This window comes from Girardinichthys multiradiatus, chromosome 14 (assembly GCF_021462225.1).
Source record: "Girardinichthys multiradiatus isolate DD_20200921_A chromosome 14, DD_fGirMul_XY1, whole genome shotgun sequence".
Lineage (NCBI taxonomy): Eukaryota > Metazoa > Chordata > Actinopteri > Cyprinodontiformes > Goodeidae > Girardinichthys > Girardinichthys multiradiatus.
The window spans coordinates 30,444,932-30,463,203 of NC_061807.1; the positions used below are offsets into that span (position 1 = coordinate 30,444,932).

At 38.8% G+C, this 18,272-nt stretch overlaps 2 protein-coding genes across 2 annotated transcripts; both read right to left on the reverse strand.

Moving 5' to 3' along the window:
* Window positions 1–3,335: 3,335 nt before the first annotated feature.
* On the reverse strand, window positions 3,336–7,270 carry fis1 (fission, mitochondrial 1). The gene is made up of 5 exons (XM_047384947.1): window positions 7,122–7,270; window positions 6,539–6,671; window positions 6,360–6,436; window positions 4,203–4,308; window positions 3,336–4,123 (listed from the first exon to the last, which is right to left on the reverse strand). Exons 1-5 carry the CDS (start codon window positions 7,164–7,166, stop codon window positions 4,020–4,022), a joined length of 465 nt encoding a protein of 154 aa, XP_047240903.1. The 5' UTR covers window positions 7,167–7,270; the 3' UTR covers window positions 3,336–4,019.
* Window positions 7,271–7,461: 191 nt separating this feature from the next.
* zgc:103586 lies at window positions 7,462–17,365 on the reverse strand. The gene is made up of 5 exons (XM_047384948.1): window positions 17,264–17,365; window positions 17,041–17,157; window positions 9,268–9,379; window positions 9,135–9,192; window positions 7,462–7,838 (listed from the first exon to the last, which is right to left on the reverse strand). The coding sequence occupies exons 1-5, from the start codon at window positions 17,268–17,270 to the stop codon at window positions 7,725–7,727; spliced, it is 408 nt and encodes a 135-aa protein (XP_047240904.1). The 5' UTR covers window positions 17,271–17,365; the 3' UTR covers window positions 7,462–7,724.
* Window positions 17,366–18,272: the final 907 nt, after the last annotated feature.

Genomic DNA, 18,272 nt, shown 5'->3' on the forward strand with positions numbered 1-18,272 from the left:
TTGAGACACCATAAGAATTTATTTTAAAGATATTTTTGGCACCTGTGGCCTTTATTTTAATTTTTTGGCAGTAGGCGTACAGGAAAGAGGGGGAGACATTCAGCAAATGTCACTAGGTCCAGGACTCGAACCCGGGACGGCCGCTTCGAGGACTATAGCCTCCATATATGGTCGTGCGCTTAACCCCTACACCATCAGCACCACGCCAAGAGCTTCTTTTATATGGATTTTTACACATCTCAACTAGCAGTGCCAATAATAGTGGATGGTGCTGTACTTGTTTAACTCAGGGGTCAGCAACCATTTCAATGTAAAGAACAATTTTTATAGTAAATGAGCTGTAAAACCCTTTGAAAAATTATTAAGCTTAGGAAATAATTCCATGTTTTACAGAGTTGTAAAGAACCAGAGTTGTGTTTTCATTTTGGGGTTTTAGAACAATAACAATTTAACTTTTACAACAAGCAGATCCACCAGACGTCTACAGGGCACCTGCCTCTAGCTTGCTTTTATGATATAAAACAAATTTTACACAAATTTTATTCATCTATTTTTGTATTTCTGTTCAATTAAATCTAATATCCAAGTGACAAAAATGTTGTTTTGTTGTATTCATTAAACATCAAAATCACAATTATTGATTTGATTAAAACTAAACAAATGTGTCTATGGAAAATGAGGAAAAGCATGTTGTTCAATTAATCTTATTCTGTTGTGGAGTTTGTATGCAGATATTGAACCAAACCACATAGAAAAACTGCTCCGAGTCTGCTTTTTTTTAAAGGTCTTTTTAAAGGCCCAAAGAGCCACATGTGGCTCCAGACCCCTGGTCTAAGTTAATGCAGCAGAAATTCTCTTGTATAAAAACTGCTTTTGAATCAGCAGACTCCCTTTCAGCTCTAACTGTTCCAAAAATACTCATTATTGTTGAAGAAAACCCGAAAATGCTTTGTGTTTAAGTGTTACACAAAGTGTTGTAAAAATGAATGTGATAGAATAAATTTTGAATTAAATCATTAACACTGAAGCAGATTCCTGAACATTGTGTAAGTAAACCAAATGGGTTTGTCCTCTTTTAAGGAGCGGAAAATGTTCCATGTTTTTGAACTCGCGGCTACTGATTATAACCCAGATATTTCATTCATCAGAATCATCATGAGGCAAAAATTCAACAGAATTTCCACTTAATATCCATCGTTTATTGGCCCTATTATAAATGGAGGTGGATACTGATGGGGGTATTTAACCCAGACACTGAGACGGGTCAAATCAGAGACACGTTCTCCAAGTTCTCGCGGGTCCTATCAAACGTGTCTCAATCTCCAGAAAGATTCATGTTGCCGGCTTGATTTTACAACAGGAAGGCTATCAGCTGTAAGTGGTGTTCTCATCTTCATGAGACGTTACTCATTAACCTGACTGACGACACCGAAACTCACCAGGGACTGATCAGAGAAAACATTCTCTTTAGCTGTCAAGACGTCAAGAGAGAAACAGATAAATGAGAGCAACCGTGGAAACCTTGAGACTAATTATGAGCTTCATGTCAAACCAACTCTTAACACATGCTGTTAAAACATATTTTACCCTCAGTGATTTATAAGCAGGTCTATGTCAGACCAGCTCCAGTGAGTTTGAGTTATATGGCCAATGTTCATTGAGTGCCCACTGACTCTGACTCCAGGCTGCGGAGTCTTAATGTGTAATCACCATGTACCAATGCAATACAACTGGGAACACAGTGACTAATTAAGGTTATTAAGTAATCCAGTAAACCACTTTATTGTTTGTCACTGAGCATGACTGCTGGCACCAACACAATGGGGCAGTAAATTTAGATTGTTGTCAATTTTATGCCCAGTTAATGTGTAATATTTCTTCTTCATGTGTTTCTGTAGACTTTTTTTCCAATCAAGGATTTGGATGTCAGTATTTATAGGAATTTGTCCAGCAGGTTAGTGGGGTGGCACTGATGTGCGACAGAACTTAACTAAAGGTGAAGCCAAATATTACAAAAATGCATTTCAGAAAACATGAATATTTAAGAAAATGTGTTATGCAGTGTTTTCTGATGTGCTTGGTTCTTCATAAAATCTCATGAGCTTTTTAGAAAAGTGTTTTAAATGTGTTTTACAATTAAAAAAGTTATTTTTGTGACTTTTAATAGATTTTTTTTGTTAAGTTTTACTTGTTCTTGACTGGATGTGATCAATCATTTCCATTTTGTCGTACAATCATGTGCCAATAACTGCAGAGGACGCTGTACAGATGGGATGCATGCAAAGGGTATGAAATAAGTACCTGTTTAAATGTGATTAAATTATTGGTTGTTTCATGTCATTGTAAAATACCAAAAGCAAGTAACTTTTGTTTGGTTGTTGGTGTATTGTTGTGAACTATGACCTGTGATGGACTCGTGACCTGAACCGGGGAATATTTCTCCTGTCACCCATTAACGGCTGCAGCACTGCTCATCGAGACTTTTGCTTCAGCATGCATCTCTGAGCAAAAACCGGGACAACACTATGCATTCATCTTCAATTTGCTGCAAACTATGCATGGGTCGGTGTCACCCTAGAATAAAAAACACATTACCACGAAGTTTTTAAACAAAGATGTAAAACATGACCTAATTCCCTGATTTAACAGCAGAAAAGCAAGACTTAATCTGCTGCCTATCATTATTCCAGTTATATTAATATCTATATGATTTATACCACAGCTGTTCCTGTTTTCATGAACAGAAGTATTTCCAAACAAGCAGGAAAAGTTACCATCTCACAGCCAGCTGACCAGCGGGCTGCAGCTACAGGTAAGATAAGGGCAGAGTTGCACTACTCCATGATCCATAAAGCCAAATAAAACTCTGGCCTCTCATTAAACAGACTTTAAACAATAACAAAAAGTATAAAAACATTTTTAGCAGTTTTGAGACCATAACGTTTCCTTAAACTTTGGTATAACTTGAGACCTGTAACAGACCCTTGCCTGCTGAATATTTTCTTTTTCTGCAAGAAAATTTACAACATTTTGGTTAATTCTGCATCTAGATTTTTATCCCCTTCAACCAACAGAATTTTAAAATGTCCTTTTAATTCTATTTTCTTCTATTCCGGCTTGAATGTTGCAAATAAGCGTTCTTGCCCGAACATTTTATTTTTATCTGCATCTGTACACATTGAAAGTACCTAAATGAATTAATCTTTAACAAAGAAATAGATTGAACATTGTCTGGAGGACCTGTGCTGCTCTGCTCCCACAAAGTTTCAGAGAATGTTATTGTTAAAACCAAAATACGAACAACCTGAAAGAAAAATCACGCAGAAGTTGCCAAATAGTTGGGTTTTTTTTTATTTTAAGAAGCATAATTTCACCATCTCCACATCACTTTTACCAATCTATGTCTCCGAAGTCTCCTTTCATTTATCATCTGCAGTGAAAAACAAGAGAATCGACAGCTGACAACACAAACATTCGTGCAGTCGTTTTATTTACCAAGATGTAAAAGCAATTGTTAAATATAACACATGTGAATGTTAGGAAAGCTTCTAACACAAGGGAACGTGTTAATTCCTTTGGATCTTAGTCTGAACAGATAATAAGAAAGAGCATGTCTGAATTAAATCTTCATTGCCTCCAGTTGGACTTAAGACATGGCTGTTTCTCTTCATACTACCTACTATTGTTCATTCAGCATCAATAACTTTCCTTAATTCATAAACACTGAAACAAACCTGTACACTCTTAGACAGACATGCAGCTTGCACAGAAAACAACTGGCAACTTAGTAAATTTCAGATACTTTTATACAGTGAACTAGAGCCTGACAACCTTTATTATGTGAAGAGAAGAAAATGAGGTGAATTTCAACCCTGTCAAAGTATGAAAACTCTTTATTTAAATATAATTTGCTTTGAATTAGTTGCAGCATGTATTCAGCTTCCAAACAACCTCTTTTTAGCACTTTTTGTTTTTTATTCAGGTTAATGTGTGAGTCCAGCACTCATCTCCCATCCAGGTTAAGATTTGGCTGCTCCCTTTGACACCGCCAGGCCAATGAGACCCGCTAAACCCGCCACGCCCAGTCCGATTCCCCCGACGATCGCCATCCCGACCAAGCCGTCTGGATAACAACAGGTAGGCATGAGAGTGTGGATTTACAAAACATTTTCAGGACATTACTTTCCAAATGGTTCCCTTACCTTTCTTTAAAGCCTTGTCGATGAGCTTCTCCAGCTCCAGAGCCTGCTTGTTCCCTGGCTCGTTCCTCAGAAGAGTCCGGATGTACTTCAAGGCTTTTTCATATTCCTGGGGAGAAAAATGGAATAGCAGAGAAGAGACCCTAAATTACACAATAATAAAAACAAATCACATCTGAACAAAAAGTGTAAAAGAAAATTAGATCTGGATCTGTTGTGGGGTCAACAAAGCACGTGAAGTTTAGTTGGATAGTTTACGGCGTTCTCGTGATGTTAAAGAAGAGGAGATCGTTATGACCTGCAGATCATAAAACCCTGATTAGTTATCTTCAGAGGGTAGTCAGGGAGGGAGCAGAGACAAGCACACTGTTGTACCAGAATCCAGATGAGGAACCCCCAGAAACACATAAATCAGATAATTAAATACGCTCTGAACAACCTGCTTTAGCAGCCTGTTAACCAAATGAAATCATCTTTTTCTGCACATTTTTCACGTTACTCAACAACACTAACCGATGTTCCCCATAAATCTAATATGAATACAACTGAAGACCTGAGGAGAAAGGGCACAGATTAGTCTGAGTGTGTTCAGATCTGCTGTTTGTGTCATAATTATTAGAATGCTTCCGGGAGCCAATGGGATGTGACCCGCCGTCACACATCTGGAAATCATTGTTAGACGTAACAGCAGAGCCAGTTTTTTATTCATCTTTATCATTAAAACTGAACTGGAACACATTTATCATGGTTGAACAGTTCGAGTCACACATTTATGGTTTGTTTTTGGTCTGAAGGCAAGTATTTGTACAACTAGTAAACTTCTCTGGGTTTGCAGGAAGGAAAAAAAAACTTATTTTCTCATTAGTTTGTCAAAGGAAGTGAAACAGCTAGTCAGAAATGTGCATGGATGCCAAATTAATCCATAGCTTTTTATGATTTATTTAATCAGTTGTACAGGGTGTGTTTATTAAACAAAATCATTTCAATAATGAAAATTTGGGTACCTAGGTTTCCATTTATGGTAGATTTACTGTAATCCATACAGGGTCTAAGTTAGTCTTAAGCTTAGGGGAGGGGGGGATGCAGATTGAAACGCATCATTAAATGTCGAGAATTGATATGATATTAATGCCAAGGAAGGAAAACTTCTGACTGAAACTGTACTTGTCCATATACAGCAACAATAAAAAATACTTAATGCATGTATCTGACTGACAAGAAACGGGTTAAGTCTTTTCTTTTAGGACAAACAGTGTTAAACAAAAAATTATGGGTCTGTGACTCAATGTGATCTGATCCCTGCTCTGTTGAGACAAATGTGGAGCAAAAGTTAGAAATGTTTTACATCTAAAGAGTCAACAGAAAGAGTTAAATGTGAATAAACTCAAATCTGAAACAAATAGCACTTTCATCTTTATCAGAACTTTTATCTTTTATCTGTATCAGACCTAAACATGCTAGAATCAGCAGACTGACTCAGTCAGACACCCGTGTTTGAGAATAATTCCCATTAAGAATAATGGGAGGCTAAAATAGTTAACTAAGCATTCTGAGGTCATCCAAAGAGTAACAGTTTTCTTGTTTTTCTTTAGTTTGGGTGCTGGTGATTTCGCCCCTTTGGTATATTTTTACTTTGCAGTTTAGGTCTTAAAAAGCATATGTTTTCTCCTGGTTTGAAGACTGCTGATTTGAATTATTTAATACATTTCCTTTAATCTACTGATATTCTGCTATAAGGAAACGACTCCAATAAATAACATCAATCAGCAGGGTGTCACTTAGAGCTAATTGGGTTTGAGCAGGCGTCATAATCTCCCATATTTAATGTGTGTGAACTAACAAGGATTAGAACCACAGTCAATGGAAATAGGGTGATATACGGTGAAAAATATATGAGCTCTGAGCATTTGCATTATTATTTCTGTCCATAATTGATTCAATATTCAAATACACAGAAAAATAGCCTGATGCGCAATGGTTAAATGGGGATGAAACGGTTTGTTACAAGAAGACAGAAGCAGAACAAATATAAACTGTGAGGTATGGGTATAAATTGGAGGTGGGATTTGACACAGGTCAACCGAACCACAGCCGTTCAGTTCTGACAAACCAAATGACAGTAGAAACAAGCTTCATATCAGCTTTAGAAACATGACTGACTTTGAGCCTGTAGTTGGCCACTGCAAGGTAGAAGAGAAAGTCCCGGGAGTCATCCTTTGAGGATTTGTGAACCAGCTCTACAAGACAAAAAAGTTCATATGTTTAAGGATACCCACAGAATACAATATGACCATAAAAAAATGAATATACTACGTATAAATAAATAAACATAAATTTACCATCGAGGAGCACCACTCCCATCTTGATATCCTCTGTGTATTTACTCCTAATTAAACACCAAGCATACTCAAACTTTGTTTCTTTGGACACAGCTCCCTTCAGCAGCTCGTTGTTGTACTTCTTTTCAAATTTCTGGAACAAAAAGACAACAAATAAGTTTCACAGAAAATAAAATTAATACGTGGATCAGTTCTGCGCTTAGGAATCCAGTTGGCAGGAGCCGCTGTCTTACTCGGTAAAAGGTATTGACGTTTAGCGTCTGTAACATCCTATTATGTAAGATTCATGTTATCAGCAGGGACAATTATTTCAGTTTGTGTAAATTAATGTGACTCCATATTAATATAAATCTACTGTTGGCACCAGGAACAAGTTCCTACCTGGAGTTTCATTAACACAGTGACCATGTTTAAACCCAAAACATTAGCATTAGCATGCTACGTGACGCGACAAGCGTGTCGATGCGGCGTGTTTTCCCACAGTGTCAGACAAATGACGCCATAAGGACATCAGCGATAGTCACTCGTGAGCTTATTTGTTCGTTTTGTACGGCGTTAGTAACTTTAATCAGTTAAAACTTACTTTGAGGTCCTCAGGAGCTACAACATCACTCAGCACAGCCTCCATGTTTCCGGGAAACCGAGCTAGGACACGCCCACTTCAGATCACATGACACAACAACACTTACGTCATCTTTTTCTTTTCATTTCCCCAACAATAATAATAATAATAATAATAATAATAATAATAATAATAATAATAATAATAATAGATTCAATTTGTTTTACATTTTAGCGCTTCCTGTGAATTGAAATAGGTCAGACAAAAGTAATTATCATAGCAACCATGCTAACCCTAAATAACTATCATGTCATCCTTGGCATTCCTTTTGGATTTCACAACATGACGTTCAAGCTAGAAATAGTTTCTGATTTATTTAATTCTACTCAGCTATCCTAAAAGTTAACATTTATTCAGGTTGATGCACATCTTAATGCAATTTGACACAAACAAATTTTACAGCCAGTTATTATAGATAATCAACTTCTGGTTTAAAACAAACTAGACACATTTTTTTAGCTGCTACAAATGAGTTACATTGATGGTATGATTATGGTTACTTGGTTGTAATAAATCCATAGCAGGGTTTATAGGGGGCCTTAGGCCATTCAAAGACCCGGTGGATCAGTTCTTTGAGAGGTGTTCAGGGGAAAATGCTAAAGGTAGCAGTTCACTGAGCTTAGTTTCTTTATAAGTTCCATCCGGCTTGGTCAAATATACAGTCCAGTTTGATCCAAACTGTTGGGAAAAAACACAATAAGACAATAAGTGTTGGAAGAAGAAAGTATTCTTTGTCACAAAGCAGTCTCATTTAAGTGTCTTCTAAAGCTCCAACATTACCAAAACACTGACATGCCTAATTCCCCCTGATGTTGCTCCAGTTGACCTGTGCTGACTGTACTCAAGCTGCAATGTACTGTAAGTGTTTGAGGTTTCTGACAGGACTGAAGCTTCCTCACGTCTAACTTGCCAATTACATATAAATATATCGTTAAAAAAATTTAAAGCTAAATATATTGTTAAAATTGTTACGAAGGTGTGAGATTTGGATCACTGATTATTATTTCATCCACGCAAAGATGTGTAGAAAGCACTAAAATTAAAACAAATAGTATAGTTTAACATGATAATATCACTGATGTTAAGAAATAATTATTTCCCACAAATTCACTTGTGCAAGTGTCAGCCACATTTACTATCCAAAGAGACATTTTGCTCTCATTCCTAGTGAATTTGGTCTACACGGACCTTAGAATAATCCAGGCTTTATAAATACAGAGTATGCAAAATGTACTTGCTTTATAAAAAATAATTCTGTTTTTAAGTTGTAAAACAAAAAAAATAACACTAAAACAAACCCAAATTAATACCTGATCATCAACAGAAAGTTTCACATTTATTGAAAATTAAGGGGAAAAACATTTGCAGACTGCTCAACAAAAATGTGACTCTTTGTACTTTTACTATCATTTGGTCACTTAAGTTCTATGCAGATATTACCAGAAATACAGGAAAACTCCAAAAACTGGCTTAACATGACCTTAAAATTTAACAACATTGTTCCATTCTCACCAATAAAGAGTAAGGAGTGGTTTCAGAGCAGTAGTTTGCTGGCCCCTGCACTAGAGAAAGCATTTATCCCACTCTTAACAATTTTTAAAAATAAATCTAAATCATTAGGCGCTTTTAAATGTACACTTTAATTTTTTAAGTTGATTAAAGTTTCAAATAGCTTTCATTATCAATCAATGAATTTCTATTTCCCTTAGGTAGAACTATCACAAGCCCATTTCTTTTAGCCACCAACCATGAGACATAATGGGAACCCTTGTTCATCTTGGCACCATCCACGGAGCAAAGGTTGGCATAAGAACCATTAAATGCTATCTACCAACTTGTTGGTAGGGTAGGGTTATGCAGTATACGAAGCTTTTCCTCATAAGAGAAAATCTTGGTTCATAGATTCCTCAATTTATCCTGAATCCTGAAACTAATTAGATAAACATTTGATGATCATTCCTTTTATCATCTTACCTCCATGAGAACCTGCCTGCATGCTCCACAGGGTCCAACAAAACGGTCTTTGATATCACTAAGTCAAAAGGAAGACAAATAAATGATTATGATACTGTTTGAATTAACACCTGCATGAAGGTCAGTGTCCTACCATGTCACAGCGATGGCTGTGAACTGTCTATGTCCCTCAGCTACAGCTCTCTGGATGGCTGTCCTCTCTGCACACACTGTCAGACCGTAGGAGGCATTCTCCACATTACAACCTGGAGATGAGGAAACACATAGACTGTTCTTTTAAAATGATACATAGTTTACTTGGTTAGAATCTGGAAGATTGATCTCTCATACCTTATAATGTATTGTTACTTAAACTGACAATATTTTTGATTCACTGTTGCAGTGCTATCTATTTATCAGTCCATCTGTCCCTCTTTTTTTCATGTGTTCTCTTCTGGCATTTCGGGCAGATCTTATAGAGAAGCTGGTTGCCCACATGTGCCAGGGAAGATTTGCTCTACGTAAAGGATATCTTGAGACGAATCCTAATTGCGTGATTGATTTTCTTAAATTAACACTGGATTGAGTATCAAAGTAGGCAGGTTACATTGCTGTAAGAGTAACCTGTATTTGCATTACCTTCAACCATTTGGACTATTTGTGTGTCTGTGTGTGTTCAAGTGTTTGTGTTGGTGTGTGTGTGTGTGTGGGTGCTTGACTGTAGGTGTACAAATAGGTCCGTTTGCATTGAGTAGGTGTGTTTGAGCAAATTTGTCACCTGGAGGTGCATAGTTGTTAGAGTGGCAAGAACGGTCAAAGGTCTGCAACACACAGCACCCAAAGCAGCAAAGGAAAGGTGGACTTGACTACAAATGGCCACAGCAGCCCCAGGTAGACAGTCCCTGCAACCCATGGCCGGCCCAACACATTTCTGTTAGCCAATGGGCACCAGACAGGGTCCCACCCCTCTGGAACGTTGCCCAAACACCCACAGAAATAACACCACACCAAGGGGGGCAGCTCCAACACTGACACCCCCAAGATGCCGCCTAAGACCCTCAAGCCATCCCCACACATCTAATTCCCACCAAACCAGTACAGGTGCCAGAGCAGGAGCAAATGAGAACCACACCTTGCCCTCCAGCTGGTTTGCAGGCATGGAGGGGAGCACCCCATGCCTGCAAGGATCATCATCACACACATAAAGACCCTACTGATGTGTGGTGTTGCATATATTAAGGAGGACGGAACGGGTGCTGAGGTCCATTTCCCCTCTCGGTCCCCTCTTATCCCACTCGCTCCCACACAGATACAGCACTAATTGCTAGGGATCTCCCCATAGATTTCCAAAGATGCCAGGGGGGAGTCTCCACAGAGGGAATGCCACCCAGGCGGAACCAGTCTGGGAGAACCAGTGCCAGTCAAGCAAAGCAAATCCACCGCCAGCAGCCCAGGATCCAAAGACCCATCGGACCAACCAGGATCCTAGGATTCACGCAGGCCCCTAGAGGTACATCTAGCCTCCAAACTCCCACTGTCCACCCGGGCATTATACCAAATCCGTCTGTTCATCCGTCCATCTGTCTGTCTGATAGTTTTACGTTGAACTGGGCTGAGCAAATTAAGTTTTCATAAATAAAATTGTAGTTGTAAAACTGGATTTGAGTTGCATCTGTCTGTCCTTTAGAGATTATGTTTGCTGTGAATTTGAAACTGTATAAACAAGCAGAACTGGATTTCACTGAGGTTACTTAACACCCAGACCAACTCTACCCTTCTTGCAATACCAGTAAGGTATTCCCATTTACTTAATTTATTACATTTCTTATAATTATGTCGCAGGAGGTTGAATACTGTATTTTGCTGTAATTTTCTGCTAGAGCCACCTGTTTGTTTCTTACCTGTGATTATGGCCACATCTGCTGTTAAAATGGCAGGAAAGACAGGAAAGTGGCTGTAAGAACAGTAGGCCATGTCCCGGTCAACTCTGTCACTTTATCTGATTAAAACGTGCAGCACTACCCTTTACTAAAACAAAAGTCTGCATTGATACAGAGCCCCATGGATAATAAAAACATTCTGAAAGTTTGTAAAAGAGTACTATAGATGGACTTGCCTGTCACATTAGCAGAGTGGTTCCCCACTTTGTTTGATGGATTGTTCTGGACGGTACTTGCATCCAACACCAAACTATCACATGATGGACAAACTGCAGCACCATTAATGTATCAAAGATATTTGTTTTAACTGACTGACTGACAGTAGAGAGATGAGCTGGTTTTCATAATCACAGCTGCACTGTTTACCTTTCACATTACAGGCTGATCTGTGGTGACATCATCTACCTGTTTCTCAAAGGATCGCTTGTCATGGTCTAGTTCGAACTGACTGATAACCAATATGAAATTAGTTTCCTAATTTTTATTTTGTGGAAATATGTTTTAAATCACCAAACTATTCCCAACAGTTGGAGCTAGGCACTAAAAAGTCAGAAGGTTTCTGAAAAAGGACTTCTGTTCAAACAGCACAAAAGACCCATGCCACATATTAATTCTCCAATGCGTTGGTGGTTCTTGCATGACTGCCGCCCTTGAAAAGCCTCTCATCTATTTCAGCTGCAAAGTCTTTATTAGCCTTACAACAATTAGCAACCCTTCTTATAATTGCTGGACAGCTTTTTGCATGTTTCCTCTGATCATTTTACAACCTATGGGTAATGAGCTTCATGTCTTTAAGGTTTAACATTATGGGCCAGTAAGAACTTTTCTGGAACTTTCAAAATAAAGCACAGTAACCTACATCCAGCACAGCAAGGAACTGAAGGAGAGCGGATTTCCTGTGACGTCACTGTTTAAATAAAAAACCCTGCGTTCTAACAAACAGACCTCTTTCCATGCGGATTCCAGACAGAAACTGGACAAGAGAGGCACCAAACGTGCATATGTCTCCTTGCTGGCAAGCAGACATAAGTCTTCAAACTGGATCCAAGAGTGTTATACAATCATGCAATCACATGCAACAAAGTTAAGTAATGATTTGCTGTTCGAGTATCCGGCATTCATTCATATAAAGGGTGTAATGAGACAAGAGTGACTTCACTTTTTTTCTGAGGCATCCAGAAGCAGCCTTAATCGAAGCGGATTTCGACCAACGGCCTGGAAAAGAAGGCCAGGACCGCATCCCACACCTTCCTGCGTGCACGTCCAGGTAGCGAGACCTACCCCGCGCATAGCAGCCACTCAAGGAGCCAAACGTGCCTTTGTCGTACGGTTCAATTCGATAGACCCTAACAACCCTAAATGCCCACATCTGATCTATATTTGCTTTGGCTAAGACACTAAAACTCATGGAGAGCCTCCGTAAGGGGGGGTCTATATTTTCCATACTTTATTGAAGGTTGTGTTTATCCCTAACTGATGGGTCACATGAGAGGTTCAGGTTGTAATTCTTACGCTGTCAGGTATATAAAACCTGTGCAAGTTACAGTATAAATTGGAGGCTCTGGATGCTTAAAGCTAAAAATAAAGCTTATAAGCTCTTTGTCACAGTACATGTCTGTTTGCAGAGTCTAAGGGTGGGGAGGAAATGAGTAAAGAAAGGGGGAATTTTGCTTTTTTTTTCTCGGCTTGCCTAAGAATGCTCGGTGGCCAGCTTTCTCTGTAGGAAAATAAAGGCAGCCTGTGTGCCTATTAATAGCTCCAGAGAGGGACGCTGTTTCTTTAAGACAGTCAAACAGTTTTTATACAATGCAGCCAGAAAAAGCTAAACTTTCTTACCATTTTCTTCAAAGTGGGTAGGAAACAGCTCCCTTACTGGTACAAATTAATGAATGAACACTATCAGAAATCCCTTGGAAGATAGAACAATTTTATATCTAAAACAAAAAAGACAAAACCACCAAAACTGCGATGGTATAAAAGACAAAGCAACGTCACCCTCTTTAACAAAACTGTTCTGTCGTAAAGCCGTCAAAATGAGCCCCTTTCCAACCTGCTTCTAGTGCAGGACTCTCATACTCCAGTCCTATAGGGCCAGGTCCAGCAGCTTTTAGATCCGTCTCTGGTGAAACACCTTCATCCAATGGCTGAATTACCTTCTTAGCATGTGATCAAATTTTACAGAGCCTTGCAAAGGACCCAATCATTCGATTCAAGTATGTTGAAGCAGAGACACGTCTAAAAGTTGCAGGACATCAGCTCTCAAAGACCCCTGCTCTAGTCATACATAAACCACTAATCAAGTCGGTTATGTTCCGCACACATGAGCTTTTACAAATGAATCAGGCAAGAACCAAAGGAGACGTTTAGTGCAACTCTGCAGAGTCGCTATAGAGAGCTGCTCTTAAAATAAGTGTGAAGAATCTCCCATTTTAATGGATTAAACACATATTGGTGGTATGAGAAACCTTATCAGTGTTGTTTTGTTGTCAAGCATTAACTCTTCTTTTCCACTTGTTTGCCTGGATGCACTGAACAAACATTCAAGAAGCATAAAATAAGGCTCTGGGTCAGTTTGCTAAAGGGCCCTAAATTGAAGCTCTTCTCTAAAACAGATCCATTTCATATCCATAAATAGAACATTTTGTACTTATTTACTTAACCATAGACTATCAGTGTATTTCTCCAGTTAAATATTTCGATACATTTTTGAGAAAAATATTTATAAAAAAATTCAAATTTTCATGCACAAAGCATTTAGTTGTATATTATTATGACTCTGATGTACTGGAGTCACATAATCACAGTTCTCATTCGTGTGGGTCTAAATCTCCAAACTGAAGCTGCTTCTGGGTCACAGGGAAGAGGTTAAGCTTAGCCTCTGTGACCTGAATACAATCTGTTCTTCCTAGTTTTTTTTGGTTTAATTTCTGTTATCTTTGTCCATCTTCATGTTTCCCATTATTCTTCCAGTGTAAGTCCTCATTGTTTTCAACCCTGTTTTGTTCTTTGGGTTTTGGACATGTCCCCACACCCAGCTTTTGGATAAGTTTGTTTGTTTTTGAACGAACTTCCCCATCTCTGGAATGCCTGAAAAGATTTTGTCCCCATAACATATAAGCTAAGCATTCTTTACTTTTACTTCCTCCTTCCCACAGTCGAGAACTGAAAACAAGGCGATGCAGATTGGAACATGGAAATAAAAAGGTTTACATTTACAAACAAAGGAGGATTACATAAAGAAGGAAACCCTCCTCAGAAGGAAACCCTCAGAGAAAAGGGTGTTAAAGAATTTTATGAATAGATATAATTTTACATTTATCACGTCACCAGTATTAGGAAAATAAGTCAACAGTAATTTGCCAAACAAGTTTTCTATTGCTTATTTGCAGATTCAGTCAATGAATCAGATTCAGTCAACTTACTGTAATGTACACATTAAACAATGTGAGAAATGTTTGCTGTACACCGCAGCTAGCTATGCCAACGTTGGTATCTGATTATAAATGTCATTTAAGTCGTTTTTTATCTAGATTACATTTGATCACATGTGGTTCACAATATGTAAACTGGTCAAACCTGAACTGGATATTTGTACACAGAATAGAGAACAGTGTTACTGGCATGGAGCAGGCAGGCAAACAGTAGAATCCAGAGACGAACAATAAAAACCAAACATCTTATAAACAGTGGCAGTGAGGAGAAATGACCAATGAAGCAGAACAGCTAATCAGATGAAAGGTGGAGCAGCTGTGGTAGGAAGAATGCAGAGCAACAAAAGGATGGAAGCTACATGGAAGTAACAATAACATCGAAATGTAACAAGACACAAGAATGAAACACAAACTTAATCTACAATGCATGAACTAAAAAAACAGCAACTAAATATCATAAACATGGAAGTGCAGAGAAAAAGGAGTTTTTGTAAAACTATCTTAAAATATGTGAATATGGGATTAAGTGTCAAGAAATTTTTTTTGTGTTTAACAATGGAGTAAGGGAGCTTACTGTCAAACAGGAGACGTAAGTTTGTGTCTCAGCTCAATAGCCAAGCATTTACCATCAAACTGGTTAGACTTTTCTCCAACTTGATACAAATAGAGTTATTTGTCTGCTTAATATGACAAATATAAACAAGCAATTGGATTAATAAAAAAATTCTCCATGTAATCTACCTAAAAATCAGACAGAAATGTTTACACTTTTTAGATGTTTGGTTTATACAGAACATGAAACAATGCAACATCAATATGTAGATGCATACCATGATTGTATTATGAGAGAAAGACAAAATGTCCAGAACTCAGAATGACTCCAAGTGACAAAACTAAATATCCAGAGTTGCCTCACTTGTGTTAAGATGCATGAACAGAACCCTTACGACATACCACTGGCATTGTTCACACCTCAAGATAGGTGACTTCCTTTGTGCCAGCTTTAAAAGGTCTGGAAAAAGCTTTGCTGCCAAGTCCTGTCAGTATCAACAGCTCAGCCTGATACGTTCCTGAGTCAGCTCCAGCAACTAAAACTGGCTTCTCAAGACCATTTAGGGTGCGGATAGAGACTGTGTGAAAATTATTTCCATGAAACACATAAAGTTCCAGTAAGATTTTCATAGTTATACTTTACAGTAAAAGATAGGGCAATGGACAAAAATGTGGACACTTATGGATTCATGTTCCAGCTGTCACTGAAAATACATGACAAAGGGATTCAGAGTTCTATGACTCCTTGTAATCCGGACGGGTTTTTGGTCAAACCTGTCCCAATCGCCGACACATTCCTGGGAGCCATGGGCCGCCAGACAGGGACCCACCCAACCCCACCCAACACCCACATGAACAACATTACACCAAGGGGCTTTGGACCCCACCGGTACCCCTAAGAAGCCGCCAGAAACCCCCAGGCCATCCCCACACATCCAGTCCTCACTGAGCCAGCAAAGATGCCGTAGCAGGAGCAAATGAGGACCACACTGTGCCTTCTGAGACCAGTTCACCCACCCCCCTGGTGTTTGCATGTGTGTCGGTGGTAATGTGAAATGGTACGATAATTGCAGCTACGTGTGTCTAAGGTGCATTAAAGTTGAGTTTGTGGCTGGGGTGTGAGAGACTCCACTCCTTGCTGACAATAGAGTCTCCCCCAACCCAACTCCAAAACCCTAAGTGTCTCTATCGCATTAAAATTGAGGTGCAGGATAGGACCAAACATAGCAGGAGGGCCTTACAGGCATAGTTGGGAGCACCCATGCCTGCAAGGTCCATCATCACACACATCAAGACCCTACTGATGTGTGGTGTTGCACATATTAAGGAGGACGAGACGGATGCTGAGGCACTGGCACAAATCCCTCTGGGAGCCATTTCCCCTCTTAGTCACCTCTTGTCTGGGAGAACCAGGACCAGCCAAGCAAAGCAAATACACTGCCAGCAGCCCAAGATCACAAAGACCCACCGGACAAGCTGGGACCCCAGGCGCCATGCATTCCCTGACAGGTGCATCCCGCTTCCAAAGGCTCAATGTCCACCTGGGCATTATACCAAATCCCTGTCTGTCTGTCTGTCTGCCTGTCTGTCTTTATATCTTAGAATTTGACTGAGTATTGTATTGTGTTGGAATGAACTGGACTGAGCAAATTAAGTTTTCATAGATTAAATTGTTTTGTATAATTGGATTTCAGTTAGATCTGTTTGTGCTTTAGGGATTATGTTTGCTGTGAATTGATACTGTTTAAACAAGCTGAACTGTATTTCTGCGCTGATAAACTGAGTGTTTATCAACACAACGGTTCACTCCCAGTGTATAAATGCCACTCTCTTTCTTTATTAAAGCCTTTTTCCCCAAGTCAAACTCTACCTCTCTCCCAATACTATTAAGGTATTGCCAATAACTCATTTTATTCAATTTCTTATAATCATATAACATGAGGCTCTATACTGTATTTTTAGTTTACTGTAATTTTCTGTTGGAGCCACCCATTTGTTTTTTACCTGTGATTATGACCCCATCTGCTGTTAAAATGGCAGCACCAACAGGGAAGCGGCTGTAGGGACAGTAGGCCATGTCCCGGGCCTGCAGGCACTTTGACACCAACTCTGTCACTTTATCTGATTAAAAAATTCAGCATTAACCTTTACTGAAACAAAAGTCTGTATTTACAGAGAGCCAAAAACATTCTGAAAGTTTGTAAGAGAGTGCTATAGATGGACTTGCCTGTCATACTAGCAGAATGGTTCCCACTTTGTTTGTTGGATTGTTCTGGACAGTTCTTGTTTCCAACACTGAACTATCACATGATGGACAAATGAACTGCAGCCTGGTTGAAGTCATGAGGTCAGCTGCACTGTTTACCTTTCACATTACTGGCTGGTCAGTGGTGACGTCATCCACCTGTTTTTCATACGATCAGATGGGGACTGACATTTGTCATGGTGTAGTTTGAACTGACTGATAACCAATATGAAATTTATTTTCCTAATGTTCATTTTATGGAAATACGCTTTAAATCACCAAACTATTCCCAACAGTTGGAGCTGGGCACTAAAAAGTCAACAGTTTCTGAAAAAGGACTTCTGTTCAAACAGCACAAAAGCCCCATGCAATATATTAATTCTCCAATGCGTTGGTGGTCTCTCATGAATACCGCCCCTTGGAAAGCTTCTCCTCTACTTGGGTGGAAAACTCTTTACTTGCATTACAGCAATCAAACCCTTCTTATAATTGCTGACCAGGTATCTGCACGTTTCCTCTGGTAATTGTACGACTTATCTTAGGTCATGAACTTCAAGTTTTTAAGGTTCGAAGGCCTCCTTGTCATTACCCAAACCTTTTGCAAAATTAAATTTTAGACTCTCATATCTTTATGTTTAGGAATTTAGTTTTGTTGATCATTGACATTTTTTTATGCTGGCAAACAGATTTTGAATTAATTACACCTATTATTGCTTTCACCAAGTAACTGTCAGCCTTTGAGGCAATAACAAATGTATTCATTTATTTAATTTAATATTCCATATAGTTTGCTGAATAGGCAACAATGACAATCAATTACTTAAACTATGTAAGTGTCCGTGTAGAATATAGTATCAAGTTGATGCAGTTTTGACATAAAAAAAGAAACTCATACATTACATACATTAACTTTACATGCAGTCATATAACACTTTAGACATTGTTGTAAAAATCAGAGTTTACTGGACTCATATTCACATAGCACAGCATT